The following is a 16,384-nucleotide window of genomic DNA, read 5'->3' as shown; positions in this document are numbered from 1 at the left end:
AATAACAATACCATGGTGTACAGTGTTAAATGAAGCTCTAAGGTTAAGCAGTATGAACACTAAACCTTTGCCAACATTGACATTCACCAGTATATTATTTGCTACTTGCTATTTTCGATTAGTTGCAGTGAAACTGACTGAAACTGGGATGAAAGTTTTCAGAAATGTTACTAGTATGTTACAGTAATAGCAGCTAATAAAAATACAAAAGAAATGCTAACGCAAAAACCTAATCAACTCCAAAACATAAACAAATATCACAACAGATTCAGAGATTCAGAGTATACTATGAACACCATTAGACGGCTAAATTTCATATCCTAAAAGGGAATTTTACTCCAGACTTTCCTTTAATTGTGGCTCATGGTTGGTCAGTGCTCTAACCTTAGCAATGGTGTTACCAACGTTAGCACTAACACCACTATGAACAGAAACTTGCCATGACCGTTGCTGTTCTGGCTGTTTTACGTTTAGTTATCAGCATTTCAACTGTAACTCTGGACAAATAGGCTAAAGCAAATATCTCTATTGTCGGCATCTCACAGGGATAAATACCGGTACTTTTCACCAGCACAATTAGAACTGAAGAAACCATTTGAATGAGTGATTTGGATCCAGCTGTCACCAGATACTCAGGAAATGTAGATATTATTTTACTCCCTTTTGATTTACATATTGGTTTTGAATATTTTTGAATAATACCATTTCTATGAAACAACTTCTTGTGTAAAATGAAAAAATGGTTTGGTGTACTATATTAGGGTTTAAGAGGTGGATACCTCCTAAAATGATTAACTCTGCCCAATATTAGACTCTTAAAAAAGGCTCAACGATAAACACTGCATCCATCATCTATAGGCTAGCCTCCTATCCTGTATATTTACTAAATAAAGATAAACACAACAACATAATAACATGCAATAACATGCACAACTTGCACATTTGTGAACCTATCACACGCAGTTATTTGTGTATTTCCTTTACACATTACATGCACTGTGTATAATGTGAACATTTGCACATTTCCAGTCAATGTCTTGTACAATATTTTTAAAAATCTAACAGTGCTTTTCACTCACCTAAAATATATTTCTACTTACTTAATATTTTTATTGTAAAATTGTATTTATATATTTATGATCACCTGTCTTTTGTGGTACTTGTATTTTCTCTTACCTTGTATTTTTTGATTGTATGCACCACAACACCAAGGCAGATTCCTTGTATTTGCATACCCACATACACAATAAACCTGTTTCTGGTTCTCATTCTAACTTAAACACATTTTTCAAAGGTGGAACTGAAAATATAGCTGCTCAAACTTAGCCAGGAGCTTCCCACCACACATCTATCACAAATCAAATATGTTTGTTTGAAGATTTTCTGTGTTCGAAAATGTATATAAAAAGTAAATAAAATGTTCTCTGTGTACATATTGTTTTGAGAATATAAACTGACATCCTTTCCTTGAATTCCAAACTATTTTATTGTTGTAGAGGTTGATACGGAGGAATCACAGCACCCATTAACACCGGTTGGATCCATAATTTATGTCATGTGTGAAGTTTCTGCAGAATACAAACTGCACACTACAGCTGATCGAGCATTTGCTGTGCTGACACCTCAGCTTTGGAACGGTCTTCCCGTTAGTATTCACTCTGCTGACACTGTTTCAGCCTTTAAATCCTGTCTTAAGACACATTTTTATAGACTCGCCTCCTTGTCTGACAACTAGACTTATTTGTTTACACAATACAGTTCTGTTGTGCAACCTCCATATTTTAATGGTTTCACTTGTTTTACCTTTTCGATGGTTTTATTTGTACATTTCTTTTATGCTGTCTTTTTAATTGCGTGATTGTATTTTGCTGTTGTTGTGTTTTTTTTTATATTTGTGAGTGTCTCTCTGCAGTGGTAACCACTTTGTGCTCCTAGCTTGAAAAGTGCAACACAAATAGAATAATTATTAATACAGCCTACTGTTAGTAGTACTACACAGCAAAGACCAGTGGTGGAAAGTAACTAAGTACATTTACTCAAGTACTGTACTTAAGTAAAATTTTGAGGTACTTATACTTTACTTGAGTATTTCAATTTGATGCTACTTTATACTTCCACTCCACTACATTTATTTGGCAGCTTTTGTTACTTTTCAGATGAAGATTTGACACAATGGATAATATAACAAGCTTTTTAAATACAACACCTTGTTAAAGATGAAACAAGAGGTTTCCAACCTTTTTGGCTTTTGACGTCTTACAAAAAGCAGTGTGTAGTCAGGGTCACATTTCAGATGTCTAACAGCTTCACCAAATAGTGATTTTTCCCTCTAAACTTCTCACATGGTTTCATTTCAATAAATGTTCAAATGATCCAATATTTCACCAAAAATGAAAGAGTAGAGAAAAAGTCCAAACACTGAAAACAGATTTGTGTATCAGAACTTTGTTTTTTCTTCTTTCCTCTCCCATTAATCATCTCACAACCCCTCAGATTTATCTGGTGACCCTTTGGAGGGACCCAACCCCTAGATTGGGAACCACTGGACTAAACTAGCTAACTGTACATAAAGTAGTTCAAAATAGCTTCACCTCCAGCAGCTACAACAGTAACATGCTGCTCTAACACTGATGGTGTCATATATAATAATATATCAGTCAGAGGGACTAAACCACTACTTTAACTACAATAGAGCTGATTATACTCTGTACACTATACTTTTACTTAAGTAGGATTTTTCCTGCAGGACTTTTACATGTAGTAGTATTTTGACATTGCTGTATTGGTACTTTTACTCAAGTAAAGGATCTGAATACTTCTTCCACCATTTGTTAAGACACACACACTCATACACACACAGTCTTTTTTAAATCATCTTTATTGAGACAGGTATACATACAACTTGTGTCTACAAACACGCCAGGGTGACTAAAGGTTGTCATAGAAGAAAAAGAAATAGTTACATGTCTTGTAAAGCTGACAGGAGTTGAAGGTTTTAATTGCTTTTTTGTTTGTACATTCAGATATAGAAGAAGTGTATTGTTTGATATGGACAGTCAGCTCTGAAAAGTTTGTCTTGATTTGTGAATATAAAATTTGGTCAAAAATAGTAAGTAGATTAATTAAATAAAACTGCAAGCAGAGATTCCTGTCATATTCACTGAATCCAAACAATACATTTTTCCAAAGTGATAAAAAGTGAGGGTAGATATGATCTGCAATAAATCATGACAATTTACTCCGCAGTTGTTTCGGATGCAGGTAAGACACACACACACACATACAGTTTTTTCCAGGTGCAGAAGCTTCTCAATGAATCTAACTATTTATTTATTTATTTACTTTTTTGAGAACAATAAAGAACAAGGTACATTCTTGTGAGCAAACAAAGACATAAGAAATAGAAAGAAAAATAATAAAGAATAAAATAATGAATAAAAATAAACACATAACATAAACAAAACAACAGAATATTCAGTAATAGTTTTTACAGCCTTCTTATTGGTGCAAGATTTTTTAAAAAAAAAAAATTTTTTTGGTCCATTTCATTATATATATGGAATTTGCCAAAAAAAAAGTAGGAACAGTTGGATTAAAAAGCTAACATTTTTGAGTTATCTTCCAAATAAATAAAAACATCACTTCCATACAGTGTGAACATTTTACCTGTTTTTCTAGATAGAATGTTTTACATATCAATCCAAAATATTTTGGAATACATACAATAGAAAAATAAGTTTAAAAGTTGTGTCTTTGTTTAGACCACAATAATCACAAGAAGGACTAATATTCAGTTTAAACCTTTCCAGAACGTGCTTTACAGGATATATTCTGTGTAAAATTTCAAATGAGACCTCTTTCATTTTATTGTTAATACAATATTTGTCTGATATTCTCCATTTTTCCAATTCAAGACACCATAAACAGAAGACCATAACATTTGCAGTGGGGGGATATTATTCTCTATAAGGGTGTTCTGGGTTTATTTATTACTATATTTTTTATTTAGAACATCTAAATCACCAGTGAACATATTCCTCCTTCAATCTGATGACTGAGTTGTATCATCATGAGGTTTATCTGAGCCTGTAAAGCTCTTATCAATGAATCTAGCTGCGAGGAGAGTGAGTTTTATTGACGTCACTGTTGTCCAATCAGCTCCCTCTGACGTCACAGGAAGCGGATGCAGTTAAAGCTGGCTGTTGGTTCTTCCCCCAGTGCGTGTTGTATGTTGACTTCCAGAGAGGAGAGGAAAAGAAGATTTGACGTTTGGGTTAACCTAAACTGCACTCCCACTATTATTGTGATTTACACCTTAATTGAAAAGTCAAAGGTAAACGATTCATAGGTTGTTGGTTGATGATTCTCAGGTGTGTGTCCTGTAATATGAAATAGGTTAAAAGCGACACGAAAGAGAGGAAGACACCCCCCGTAAAGTTAGCCTGCTTGAGTGCTAAGCGGCTCTGCTAGGTAGCCGCAGTGCTAACGTCAACAAAATCATGTTACGTACACATGTATGAAGCAGTGGTGCGACGTGTCATTAATAAATTATGTGTAATTTCGGGTCTATGTTGCTGTTTGGACTCTTATAATACCAGACAGCAGCATTTAGCACCTGACAGCTGCTGAGTCATTAGCTAGCTAAGTTAACCGGCGAGCTAACTATTGTTGCAAGCAAACTGAAGCTGTCAGTTGACCGTCTGTACTGTCGTTCAACAGTTGTCCACATCGAGCTGATTAACTGTTTTATTTGGCCACGTAAAGTACAAACAGAAGACGCTGCAACTTGCTCTAATTTAATGGTTGAAAAATCGATTCACCAAAAGTTTAATTGTGTGCAAGTTTGAGCCAACAGTCAGGTCATTTTTTCATTTCGTCACTGCTCTGTGTTTGCTCTGCCATTACGTTATGGTTTAATTCACTTTTCGTTTCGTTTTCTCTTTCAGAAATCAGTGGCAACATCTGATCTAGTCAATGGAAAAAATCTGAAAATGTTTAGCTTTGAGGGAGATTTCAAAACAAGACCCAAGGTGTCACTTGGAGGAGCAAGTAAAAAGGTGAGTGTCATTTGACATTAAAGTTTACACAAGAAAACTGAAAATAAATGATTCAGTTACAAACTAGTGACATGATTGTTGTTTTTAACACACAAACATACACTTTCCAATTTCTCACATGTCAGTGCTAGGCTAAAATCATACAGCATTGTTATTGTTTAATGTGTTTTTAATTTAATTTATGTTGCTTTTCAGGAGGAGAAAGCTTCTCTGCTGCACCGCACTCAAGAAGAAAGAAGAAAAAGAGAGGTAACTGAGTCTGTCCAGTGTTTTGTTTACAAGTTCAAGTGAAAACACATGTTCCAAGATAGTAAAGTACAAGCTTATTTTGGTTTCATGGTCACTGATGCTGTGGTTTCATCAGTGCTAAGAACTGTTCTTGTATTACTTAGGATGAAAGAAAACGTCTGAAGAATGCAGTTATCATTCAGTCCTACATACGTGGCTACCAGGACTTAAAACGACAGGTAAGTTTGCAAACACTACACAAGTTTCCTTTAACCTTTTTTTCTAGGTTTCATCAGTTACCTTCAGAATCACAGATAATATATTAGAAGTGTCATCAGCCTGCTTGTTGTTAAGTCAAAGGTTAGGCGCAGGTGAGTGTATGTACCTAATGAGGGTTGGCTGTGAGCCTAACTGAACATCTGTGATTAAATATGCCCACTTGATAACTCAGGTGATGTGTGTCTGCACTCACATGTAATCTTTTAACATGCTGTTCGTTTATGATTAACGCTGCCTGATGGCCTTGTAGATGTTTTTTTTGGCGACTTAGCCTGCAACTGAAGTCGCATCTTGCTTCAGATCGCTGAATTTGGTTGCTGTCAGTTTTGCTGCTTAGATACTAAATCAGGAAGCCTTTTGGTATACATTCACTTCCTGTGTGGTTGATTTTTCACATGTGCTGCTGCCTATGAATACAACATTTGTTCACCATTAAGGATTTGCTGATGGCATGAGACCAGCTTATTTATCAGCCTGTGGCCAAAAAACATTGTTATTGTTGCTTCTTAACTTGGTCCAGTTATGTTTTGCTTCTGTTCTTCATCATAGTCATATTTCATATCACTGCCCGAGTTATGAGGAGTTAACTGGTGAAGAGTACTTGAGATATCTTTAAAAAAAAAAGGTGAAAGCGTATGTCTTTTTAATTGTGGAAGTGACACTTTGGCGAAAAAAGATGAATAAAAGTCGAGCATGTCAAAAGGCTTCATTTTTTACAGCACTGACGGGGCTCAATGCTCATAACAAGACTCTTACCATAACCTGTGTGTTGGCAAAACAGTTAACGGAGAACATGTCGTCATGACTGATTAATGCCTCTGCTTGTCGGAGGAATTTGGAGACAGACTTTGTCATGTTTCATAATCACAGTTAGAGCCTATTCTTCTTTCTGCCTATTCATACAACATTTTGCTGTGTGGTAATAACATTTCTTAGTGCTATTTTCTCACCTGTTGAGTCATTGAAAAGATGAACTCTGACCTACTGGCCCAACCAGGCGAGTTGACAAAACTATTTGAATCGTTTGTTTACACACATTTAATGTTACTGTACATTTGTAGTGGTTGTTGTATTATTCAAACAAGTCTGCTCAAACAGAGTATTTGCAGTATGTGACCTTTTGAACTTTTTCTTTTAGTACGGCATCCAGAGGGCCAGGTTTGACGAGTGTGTCGGCCAGACGCAGGCGGCAGGTGCTCAGCATGTCTTGGATGGTGCTGGTCTCTGCCTCTTATCAAGACAACTCATATTTTTCTACAGACAGAGTGTGGACGCACATAGATTGGTGAGAATGCAATATGACTGACGTGTTACGTGTTTTGATTGTTTCACAGATGCAATTATAGCCTGAAGCTTAAGTTCGTGCCAATGTCTTGTGCATATCTAACATATTGTGTCTGTCTGTTTGTTTATAAAGATATGGCTGTGCCAGAACCTGGTGAAACACAACAGTCAGTTTGTGAAGCTGTTGGTGGGCCCACAGAGGCAGACATGCATGTTTCAGATCAAGAGGATATTAGGCTTCTGCTGCAGGTACAGACCTTGAAAACTATTAATAGATTAGCATATTTAGCTTCAGTGAAGCACAACACATGGCAAGGTGTTTTTGATATTTGAAGAAAATGGCAGTTGTCGTCATCTCTCTTGTCGCTCTCTCTGTCTCCTAGACTCCTGCAGAATTGCAAGGATGACAGTTTAAATGTGGCAGTTCCCATGCGGATGCTAGAAATCTTTTCTTCAGAGAAAACCTATCTTCCTGTTATTCCAGATGCTAACTATGTAGCTTCATTACTCGAGCAGATTTTGCACTATATGGTACAGAAAGGTAAGTTCACAGTGACTAATTATTATTCACACTGAGATAAAGAAGCATTGAAATGATATGTCTGTCATTGCTTTGGCTGTGATAAAACTTATGCATAATTAACTGTTGTTTTTGAGTGTGCTCTTATTTTTATGGATGCATGCAAAATTTAGTTTTTGCAGACAGCAGTCAGCATGTACTGCAGCACAGAGACTAATGAACCCTCTATGGCCTAATTGTCAAAAACTAAGCGGCGCATAGAGATGTTGAATATGTGTCTATCAATTGTTCTGAAGTGTTTGAGTACTTTTATCTGTGCGTGGGCAGTTCCTGCTCTAACTGGCACCTGAGCACAGGTCAAGTACGTCTCGCTGTTGTTTACATTATCCCAGACCTATGACTCATTTTAACAGCTTTTTCTAATACTATTTATACTTTGAAAAGGTTTCAACACCAAAGCGTCTTGTTTAGTTTTTGCTACTACATCAGCAGTAGATTCAGTCACATGTCTTGAAGCCTAATTAATCAAATCAGGCATACTGGCTGGCCCTACTTTTACAGGCAGATGTATAGGCCACCTGGGAGTGGTAGTAAATTCTGTTGTAAGAAGGTGTTTCAGAGTATTCATATTTCTTTTACATTTGCAGTATATGTTATATATATATATTGTATATACGTTTTTGCTCATGCTGATAATAGTGAGTTACACTGAGTGCAACAGTGAAATATGTTAAAATGGCAAGAAGTCCAAAAGTAAGGCGCATGAAAGTCAGGACCTATCGTCTGTCTGTCTCCACTGTATACTGCCAGTATCAACAGAAATATGGTCTTAAAAAGAAACTTGAAGTCTATTTAGAGTCTCATAGTTTCCAGTTATTATGCAGTTATTTTTCCGATGGACAATGTGACAGAATTTCTCTTTGTTATTGAGACTACAAAGTAAAATATATACAGAGTTTACTAGTGAGTTCCAAAAATGCAATTCAAGTCCCATATATATGGAAAAGTCAATACATTTTAAAATGGAAGACCTCACAGATATTCATATTTTTACACGTTCTTTAAATGATCGAGTGAAGATGCAGAAAAAAACCCTAAAAGCTGAAAGAAGACAAAATTTGCTTTAATGCCCAAGTAATGAAAATAATAACATAGAACTGATGATATATTACATATTGGCTATCGATTTTATTCTATTTTTACAACAATTACAATTAAAGGCAAACATTTGCTGCTTTTTACGTTCATGTGAAGTGTGTTGGTAGATGTTCAATAAAATCAGCTGGATTCTTCATCTTTTTTCTTTTTGTGTCTTCTCCTCAGGATACTACAGGTCGCTGTATATTCTTGTGAATTACAGGCTCCCTTCCAGTCTGGAGTACAGCGGCGCTCCCTCTATCCCCCCTCTGGCAAGCACACTGTTGGAGCACATCCTCAAACCTCTGCACTTTACCTACTCCTCCTGCACAACAGGCGCAAGGTACAACAGGAGGGTGAAATGACCGTCACAACATGATTTTGGTGTTATAGTCTGAGAAAAAAAACTGCATTTAACACAAACAGAATTCAAACATAACATAGCAGCGAGGCTTAGAGGATGTAAGTTTAACTCCCTGTGACAGCTGGCACATCTTCTGCTGACAAGCTGACCTTGTTGTGTGATTTTCTTTGGAAGAAGCCAAAAAGTGAATCCTTTCTATTCATAGTAAATAGAGAATCACATAAAAAAAAAGGGCTGGACTCTGGAATCTAACTATAGATAATAAGGATTAATGGATGCATTTATCTTGAAATTACACATTTCTGCAGATCTCCCAAATTGCTGCTTTGAGTACAGAGAAAAAGATAACCGCTTGATAGCAGGAAAGCAAAGGCTTTGTCTCCAGTGAATTCTTTTAAAATCATCCATTAAACTGATCAGACAAACTACAGCAGTTTTTTGTCCCCTCGAGTCAGTGGTGAAGCAGTAATTGCTTCAGAGACCAATTTACAACAAGCCATAAAAGGACCCCAGACTCGCTCGCTCGCCAGAGTGCAGAATATCAGGCTATTTGCCCTCAGTTTGAGACATACTTAATAACAAACGACAAGGGGACTCCTTTTCTTCTTTGAAGAAAAGCAAGGCGGGAGTGAGAGAAACTTGTGTACACACTGACTCTAACAGCTAATTATCTGACTTGGCCCACCAGATGTGTGTGACTGAGCCACACAAAGCAGCTCTGTTTGGAGAGATAATATTGGAGCACTCGCTAAGCAGAAAGAGCAGAGTCTGTATGAGCTTACAGTCATTTAAGGCAGCATTTTTGTTCTCTTACGTCATATTAGCATTTTAATCTATTGTGTTTACTCGTCTAATGTCTGTTTGTCTCTTGTCTTTCAGGCAGTTTGTATTTGCGGCCTTTACCGAGGAGTTTATCTCTGCACCGTTCACCGAGCAGATCTTTCACTTCTTTATCCCGGCGCTGTCGGACTTCCGTCTCTCATTCCCTTTCGAGGCCTTCCTGAGCTCCCTCCAGGCCACCATCGGCTCCTCCTCAGCAGCACAGAGCCAGGCACCGTGGCTGTTTTACTTTGTCCTCTCCGCGGGGGAGAGCCGCTTAGGTGGGTGACAGCTGAGAGATGTTTACATGGTTCATCACCCGTGTAAATGTATCTCAGTGCGTGTTAATGAGGTGAAATAAATACGGCTCATTTGAAGCATTAACTCTTAAGGAGACTGATTTATAGAGAGGTCTGATATGATGGTTTGTACAGTAATGATGATTGGTGACGTGTTGGCAGGCTCGCTATCAGACGAGGGTCTGCTGTTGTACCTGCGGGCTCTGCAGACGCTGCTGCCGCTGCTGCCGGTGCCAGAGAGCTGCAGCAGGCCTGAGGTGAGCAGCGACTCGGAGGACGACGATGACGCTGGCATCCACCCACCACCCATGCAGGTAGGATACGCACACAAGGACACAAGTACACACAAATTGGTATTGGCTTTTAAGCTTTTCCTCCCTGACTGCAGCTGCATCTGGATCGGCCACTCAAAGACTATTCATAACATTACAAACATCACAGGAGAGAAACAGATTGAACCCATTTTCAGTACTGTTTCACAAAACACAAATGACACTATTTGTCTTCCAAAAGCAAAAAAGACAAGCTACTTTTTTGTTTTTTCATGAATACTGCCCCAGATGAGCCTGGCATATATGACATTTATCTATAACCCCACAAATCAATATGGCTAATTACAAGAAATGACTAATCACTAATTATGAAGGTTGCATTATAGCAACGTAGCTGATCTAAAGGGCCTAAAGGATGTATTAAGTTTGTGACATTTTAGTGCAGTTTCCAGCTTTATTGTAAATTCAGGACATCACCAAGATGTGGAGCTGCAGTGATCAGTCGATTTATCAATTTGGCAGACAGGTAATTAACTAGCCAACTATCTTGATAATTGATTAATCATTTTAAGTGATATTTTAAGAAAAAAAAACCCTAAAATTCTCTGTGAATATTTTTGGTTTCTTAAGTCCTCTATGATTGCTAAACTATGTAAACTGATTAACTTTGGGTTGTAGACTGTTGATCAGGACGTTTTGGGTTGCATCTTGGGCTTTGAGAAACTATTTTCTGACATAATAACATAAAAAAGGCAAAATACAGAGAGATTCTGGTCAGAGGCCACATTCTGAAGTTTGACTGGGTCCATATATGATGCTTAATATGTGATTTCTTCGCTCTTTTACACACACTTACTGATCGATTGGTTCTCTCGTCATCCCAGACTTTTAAGCCGTATCTGTTTTCCTCTCTCTCTCTGTCTCAGGATGACAGTCGGATCTCTGTGCAGTTGATCACAGAGGAATGTGTCCACAAGCTGGACACCAAACAGCAGACTAACGCTCTGCTGAACCTGGTGTGGAGAGATTCAGCCAGCGAGGAGGTTTTCACCATGATGGCATCCATCTGTCACACACTCATGGTCCAGCATCGCCTCATGGTGCCAAAAGTCAGGTACAGAAACCCTGATGAGAACCTTTTAAAGTAACAAAACCCTAAAAAGAAACACTGCAAGCATCTGTCCCACTTTGATGACCTTCAGTCCTATTAAAGGATTTTCAGAAGGTTGTTATCGCTGTAGAATATTCTGAGTCACTGATGCAGGTGCTTCTGGATATAATAGTAACATGAAAATACATTTTAAAGCCTTTTTCATTTTTATACGAATATCATAACATTTTACACGTCTTGTCGAGATCGGCCTTGCATACAAAGAGCTCGTTTACATGGCAGGCTGATTGAGAGGAAAACTGTGTCTTTATGTGTTTCCGCGCTGTAAGCAGTAATGTAAATAACAGTGAAGTGAGGCAGGCAGTTATCAGTGGGTCTGCACCCACTGGCATTTACAACCGGCAGAGGAAGCAGGGATGTCAGGGAAGCTGTCACTTCTGGATGAGGGCAATTACCTCTTCTCAGGTTGATTACATTAGGGCCAGGATGTCAGAGGTGGTGTGTGTGTGTATGTGTATGTGTGTGTGTGTGTTGAGGGGGGTTGAAGCTGCGTTGACTGACGGGAGGTGAGCCAGACCGAGCTTCATGGATGGCCAACCTGCTCTAGTTAATTATTAGTGGAGCCAGTTGTTGTTGCGGGGGGTGTGGATGTGATTTCATGTTACTTAAACTGTATCTTACTGTATATCTGTTTAGCTATCATCACTGTTGAAGCTCTAGCTTACCCAAAATCCTGCGTGCAAGGATAAATATATATTAGATTCCTCTGTAATTAAAGAGGAGGAGAGTGATGGTCAGCTAGTAATTGTGCAAGATTGCTTACAAATGGTGGAGCAGAATTTAAAAGAATTTCAGCATATACTCCCCAATCCCCTTAATTTTTTACGGCTTCCTCCTTCCTCTGTGCTTTTACCATAAATCCTGCCCTTCGTCTTCCATCATTATTGGATATCTGTACAAAATAATTAGCTCACTGAGAAAGATTAATCACTGCAGGAGTGGACGGGATAGCTTTACAAGAGGCTAAGGGGAGCAAATTGCATCCCGGTCTTGATTTACTGCTCTTACAGCACAAAAAAAAAAAAAAAAAATGCCGCTGGCCAGTCGTCCAGCCAGGCACACTGCCTTTTTAATAAATATGTAAAATGTCTCAAGAAACTGCACTCTGCCTTTTTTTTTTTCTTTTTTTTTTTTTAGAGGACAACTTAAAAGCAGGTCCAAAATAGATTTTAATTGATTTTCTGATTATAAGTAGCCTGTCTTGTGTGGTTTGGTGTAATTTCACTTTGATTGTTAGCGTTGGATATTTGGTGTAATTCCACTTTAATGGTTTGGTTGCACCCAATGTAGCACTCCGTCGCTAACGGGGCCTCGCTCTGATGAAAGCGAGCACAGATGAGCTTTTGGTCTTTCATTTACTTTTGAACGGTTGCTGTGATTTTTGTGTTGTCATGAGATAATGATGTTGATGTCATGCTAATGCCGCAGTCTGGCAAAACAAATTTAGTATTTAGGTGGAAACTCGTTGATTCTTTATGGTATCAAACATGACCTGAGCCGTGCCGTTTTCTTTTTTCCTTTTCTTTCATTACCGCAAAAATGAAATGATCCGAGCGTGATTCATCAATCTGCTTTTCACACGCACACACACACGCACGCACACACACACATGCACACGCAACCCCTTTTGATGTCTTGACTTTGTTTATTAGCGGTTCATTCCGTGATTGAAATGGGGGTTTGGGTTCTCTCAGGCCGTAAATCAGCATGTCAGCTGGCATTTAGTGCTTTGTTTCCCATTTCAATCAAACACCCACATCACTTGTTATGAGCCCACAGCACTACTCCTTGCTTCTCTCCTGAGTCTTGTACCACTGACAGATGGCGGGTGCTTGGCACAAACCATTTTTCAAGCCATATTGAGGGTTGTCTGCCACTCTGCTCCTCAAGCTCATTTCCATTTTGGGAGTTTTGGTAGATTGAATGGTCGAATTTAAGCGTTGACATTGAGATAAAAGTGTTCAGCAAATATAGGATTTCCCTTTTCCCGCTGTACCTCCTTTTCTCTTTTTTTTGTTCCTTCGCTCTTTTTCTCTGTTGACCTTTGCTCCTCTCCTCTACTGTGAATACATGATGCTGCCCTATTAAAGGCAAGCATCCTTATAGGTGTCAGCGCTGTCACTCTTCAGACAAGGGCCTATTATATGCAGGGGCACTTTATTTAGCCTTTTAGCTTACTTACCACATTATTGTCACCTGTACTTACCCTCTGTGTGAAAAGCCATGCAATTTAGGAGTACACACACACACACACACTTGAACAAAGAGCAGCTTCACACCTTGGTGCCACAGCCCCGTTGAGTGCAGAGCTACTATAGCGAGGTATGCGGGCCCTCCTCGGTGTTATCATGTAATTCACTGTGAGTGTGGAAGTATGCTGGCGCTGCGGGGTCACAGCGAGGCTTCCCCTCCTCCTCTGTCCTCCATTGTCTTGCTCCCCCTGGCCATTAACTTAAATGGGGCTCCAGCAGGAAGCCAGAGGGCTGTTTATGACCCGAGCTGGGCACCCTCGCCAGCAACTAGTTTACTAATGGAAGGTGCCTCGCCTAAATAAAGCTTAATGGCTCATTTAATCTCTTTTCGGCCCTCGCAAGGTATAAAAGGGGAGAGAAAGGCCAAGAAAATTCTATGAGGGAAATGTTGGTTAACAGTGTCATTTATTTTTTTCCCCCCTCCTTTTACTTGCGTCCTCTGGTTAACAGGGCAGAGTTAACAGTCTCAGCATAGCAGACAGATTGGCGGAAAGTAATTTTACTGTTCTTCTCACCGATTGTGTCATCTGACCGAAATAGCCCTCTAACTCACGTTGTCGTCTTGTTGATGAGAGACATACACTCCATCAAAATAAATGTTGAAATTTGACGTGTCTGTCTCCTCCTTTCTTTTTTTTTTTTTTTCCTCTGCAGACTTCTGTACAGTTTAGCTTTCAACGCACGTTTCCTGAGGCATCTCTGGCACCTGATAACTTCCATGACAACTAAAATGATCACCGGGTGAGCTAATTTAAAACTGATTACTGGCATGAGTGCTCGTGTGTTTTGAAAGCATGTGTGCACAGTGCGCTTATATACAATTAGTTTCTGCCTCCGTACAAACATTACGTGCCTCATATTCATTCTGCGTCTGCCCCCTCAGCTCCATGGTGCCGCTGCTGCAGCTGATCTCAAGAGGGTCTCCCATGTCGTTCGAGGACTCCAACCGCATCATTCCCCTCTTTTATCTCTTCAGCTCCCTCTTCAGCCACTCGCTTATCTCCGTGCATGACAGCGAGTTCTTTGGTCATGAATTAGAAGGTAATAGACTTATCCATCTGTTCCCTATCCATTCCTCAGATTACATGTAATTTGTAGAGCTTTGGTTATTGACAAATGACATTATTATGGTATACATGATGAATGAATGTCTAAATGGGTCACACATCCCACTGGAGCTGGTTATCCTGTCGATTCATCTGTCAATTATCCCCGATTTCTTTTATTTGGTATTCTTAGTAAAGTAATTGATAGTCATTGTCAGTCGTTTCCAGCGGTCACACACTGTCTTGCCGCCATGTAAATGTGGAAATCAATATCTGTAAAAGACAATGAATACGTTCTCCCCCCCCCCCTCAACAGGTCAGACACAGTCCTCCATGATGCCCTTCACACTGTCAGAGCTGGTGACTCTGTCTCGCTGTCTGAGGGACGCGTGCCTGGGTATCATCAAGCTGGCCTACCCCGAGACCAAAACTGAGCACCGCGAGGAGTACATGGCTGCTTTCCGCAGCGTAGGTGTCAAGACAAACACTGAGGTTCAGCAGCGTATCCAGGCTGAACAGAAACGCTGGGTACAGCTCTTTAAGGTAAGATGGATACTGTCACATGACAGCTGAATGTGCATCCTGGCATGCAGTTGAATTTCACCTTGGACATTAAGTGAAAATATGGATCCTGTGGCATTTAACTTGTAAATAAAAGCTTTTTCTATCTTCAGGTATTTATTTTAGAAAATGATTGTAAATTTTGTTGCAATGACAGAGAACCTACAATGAAAAAAATGCTTTTTCTTTTGTATTTGGGGAGATGTCTTGATATAGTATCAAAAAAATGAAAAAAAAAAAAGATCAGTTGATCTAAATTTAAACGTTAAAAACTTTGTCAGTTCTCCTGTTGCTGTGTCTCTCACCTTTCCAGTCTATTTACTGTAAGTGCAGAGTGTGGTGGAATAAAATGGGAGGGGCTGGGAGGCTGCACTGCATATACTCACTCACATACTCTGTCAACACACACACACACACACAGAGAGAGAGAGAGAGAGAGAGAGAGGCATACAAAACCAGAGTAAAGTAGATTATTTGAAAGCTGATTTGAAGTTTTGAGTAGTGAAATGGCAGCAGTAGTGGTGAAAGAAACAAAGAAACCTTCGGGAAAAATTAGCTGTTTTCATTGGATTCAATCGCTGAAATGTTCATGTATCACTTACAGAAAAGCAGATTGTGCCCCATACACACACACACACACACACACACACACGCAGTCAGTCAAACAACAAACATGCTAAAAAAAATTGACTTCAGTGATTTAAAAATAAATCTCAGAGTTGCTACCAGCCAGTTGTCCTTGAGCACCACTGTGAGAGAGAAATAAAACATGTCAAGTAGTACTTTAAATAAGAATTTCTATTGTTCTTAGAAAACTGTTCAGTATAAATAGTATTAAAAATCAAATCGTGACCTTAAATATGAGCACTTCTAGCACAAACCTTCTTTTCTGACACACTGTCTGCCAATTGGATGGTTTTCATCACAGAATAGACATGAAAAGTCCAAAGCAATCATGTATGAGAAGCAGTTGAAATCAAATTACCAAATCAAATAAATATTGAAGCAGTAGCTTCATATCTGACCTCTAATCCCTACATACATGTTGCTCACAATTAACAATATTTTGCATCATTCCTTTTCACAATGTGATTA

The 16,384-nt window shown here is 38.9% G+C and overlaps 1 protein-coding gene across 1 annotated transcript in view; it reads left to right on the top strand.

The window, feature by feature from the left end:
• Positions 1-4,193: 4,193 nt before the first annotated feature.
• ube3c (ubiquitin protein ligase E3C) overlaps positions 4,194-16,384 on the top strand; it is a 28,765-nt gene continuing 16,574 nt past the window's right edge. The window contains exons 1-14 of the mRNA XM_067577716.1: positions 4,194-4,333; positions 4,947-5,057; positions 5,253-5,306; positions 5,450-5,524; positions 6,703-6,849; positions 6,982-7,097; positions 7,232-7,389; positions 8,692-8,848; positions 9,749-9,969; positions 10,150-10,301; positions 11,186-11,373; positions 14,337-14,423; positions 14,566-14,723; positions 15,045-15,271. Of these exons, the coding sequence (XP_067433817.1) occupies positions 4,229-4,333; positions 4,947-5,057; positions 5,253-5,306; positions 5,450-5,524; positions 6,703-6,849; positions 6,982-7,097; positions 7,232-7,389; positions 8,692-8,848; positions 9,749-9,969; positions 10,150-10,301; positions 11,186-11,373; positions 14,337-14,423; positions 14,566-14,723; positions 15,045-15,271 (1,956 nt within the window). The 5' untranslated portion in view covers positions 4,194-4,228. The remainder of the gene's footprint in view (positions 4,334-4,946; positions 5,058-5,252; positions 5,307-5,449; positions 5,525-6,702; positions 6,850-6,981; positions 7,098-7,231; positions 7,390-8,691; positions 8,849-9,748; positions 9,970-10,149; positions 10,302-11,185; positions 11,374-14,336; positions 14,424-14,565; positions 14,724-15,044; positions 15,272-16,384) is intronic.

The sequence above is a fragment of the Thunnus thynnus genome, chromosome 21 (assembly GCF_963924715.1).
Source record: "Thunnus thynnus chromosome 21, fThuThy2.1, whole genome shotgun sequence".
Taxonomy (NCBI): Eukaryota; Metazoa; Chordata; class Actinopteri; order Scombriformes; family Scombridae; genus Thunnus; species Thunnus thynnus.
Note: the sequence above shows the minus strand (reverse complement) of the source record. Positions and strands in the feature narration are given on the sequence as shown.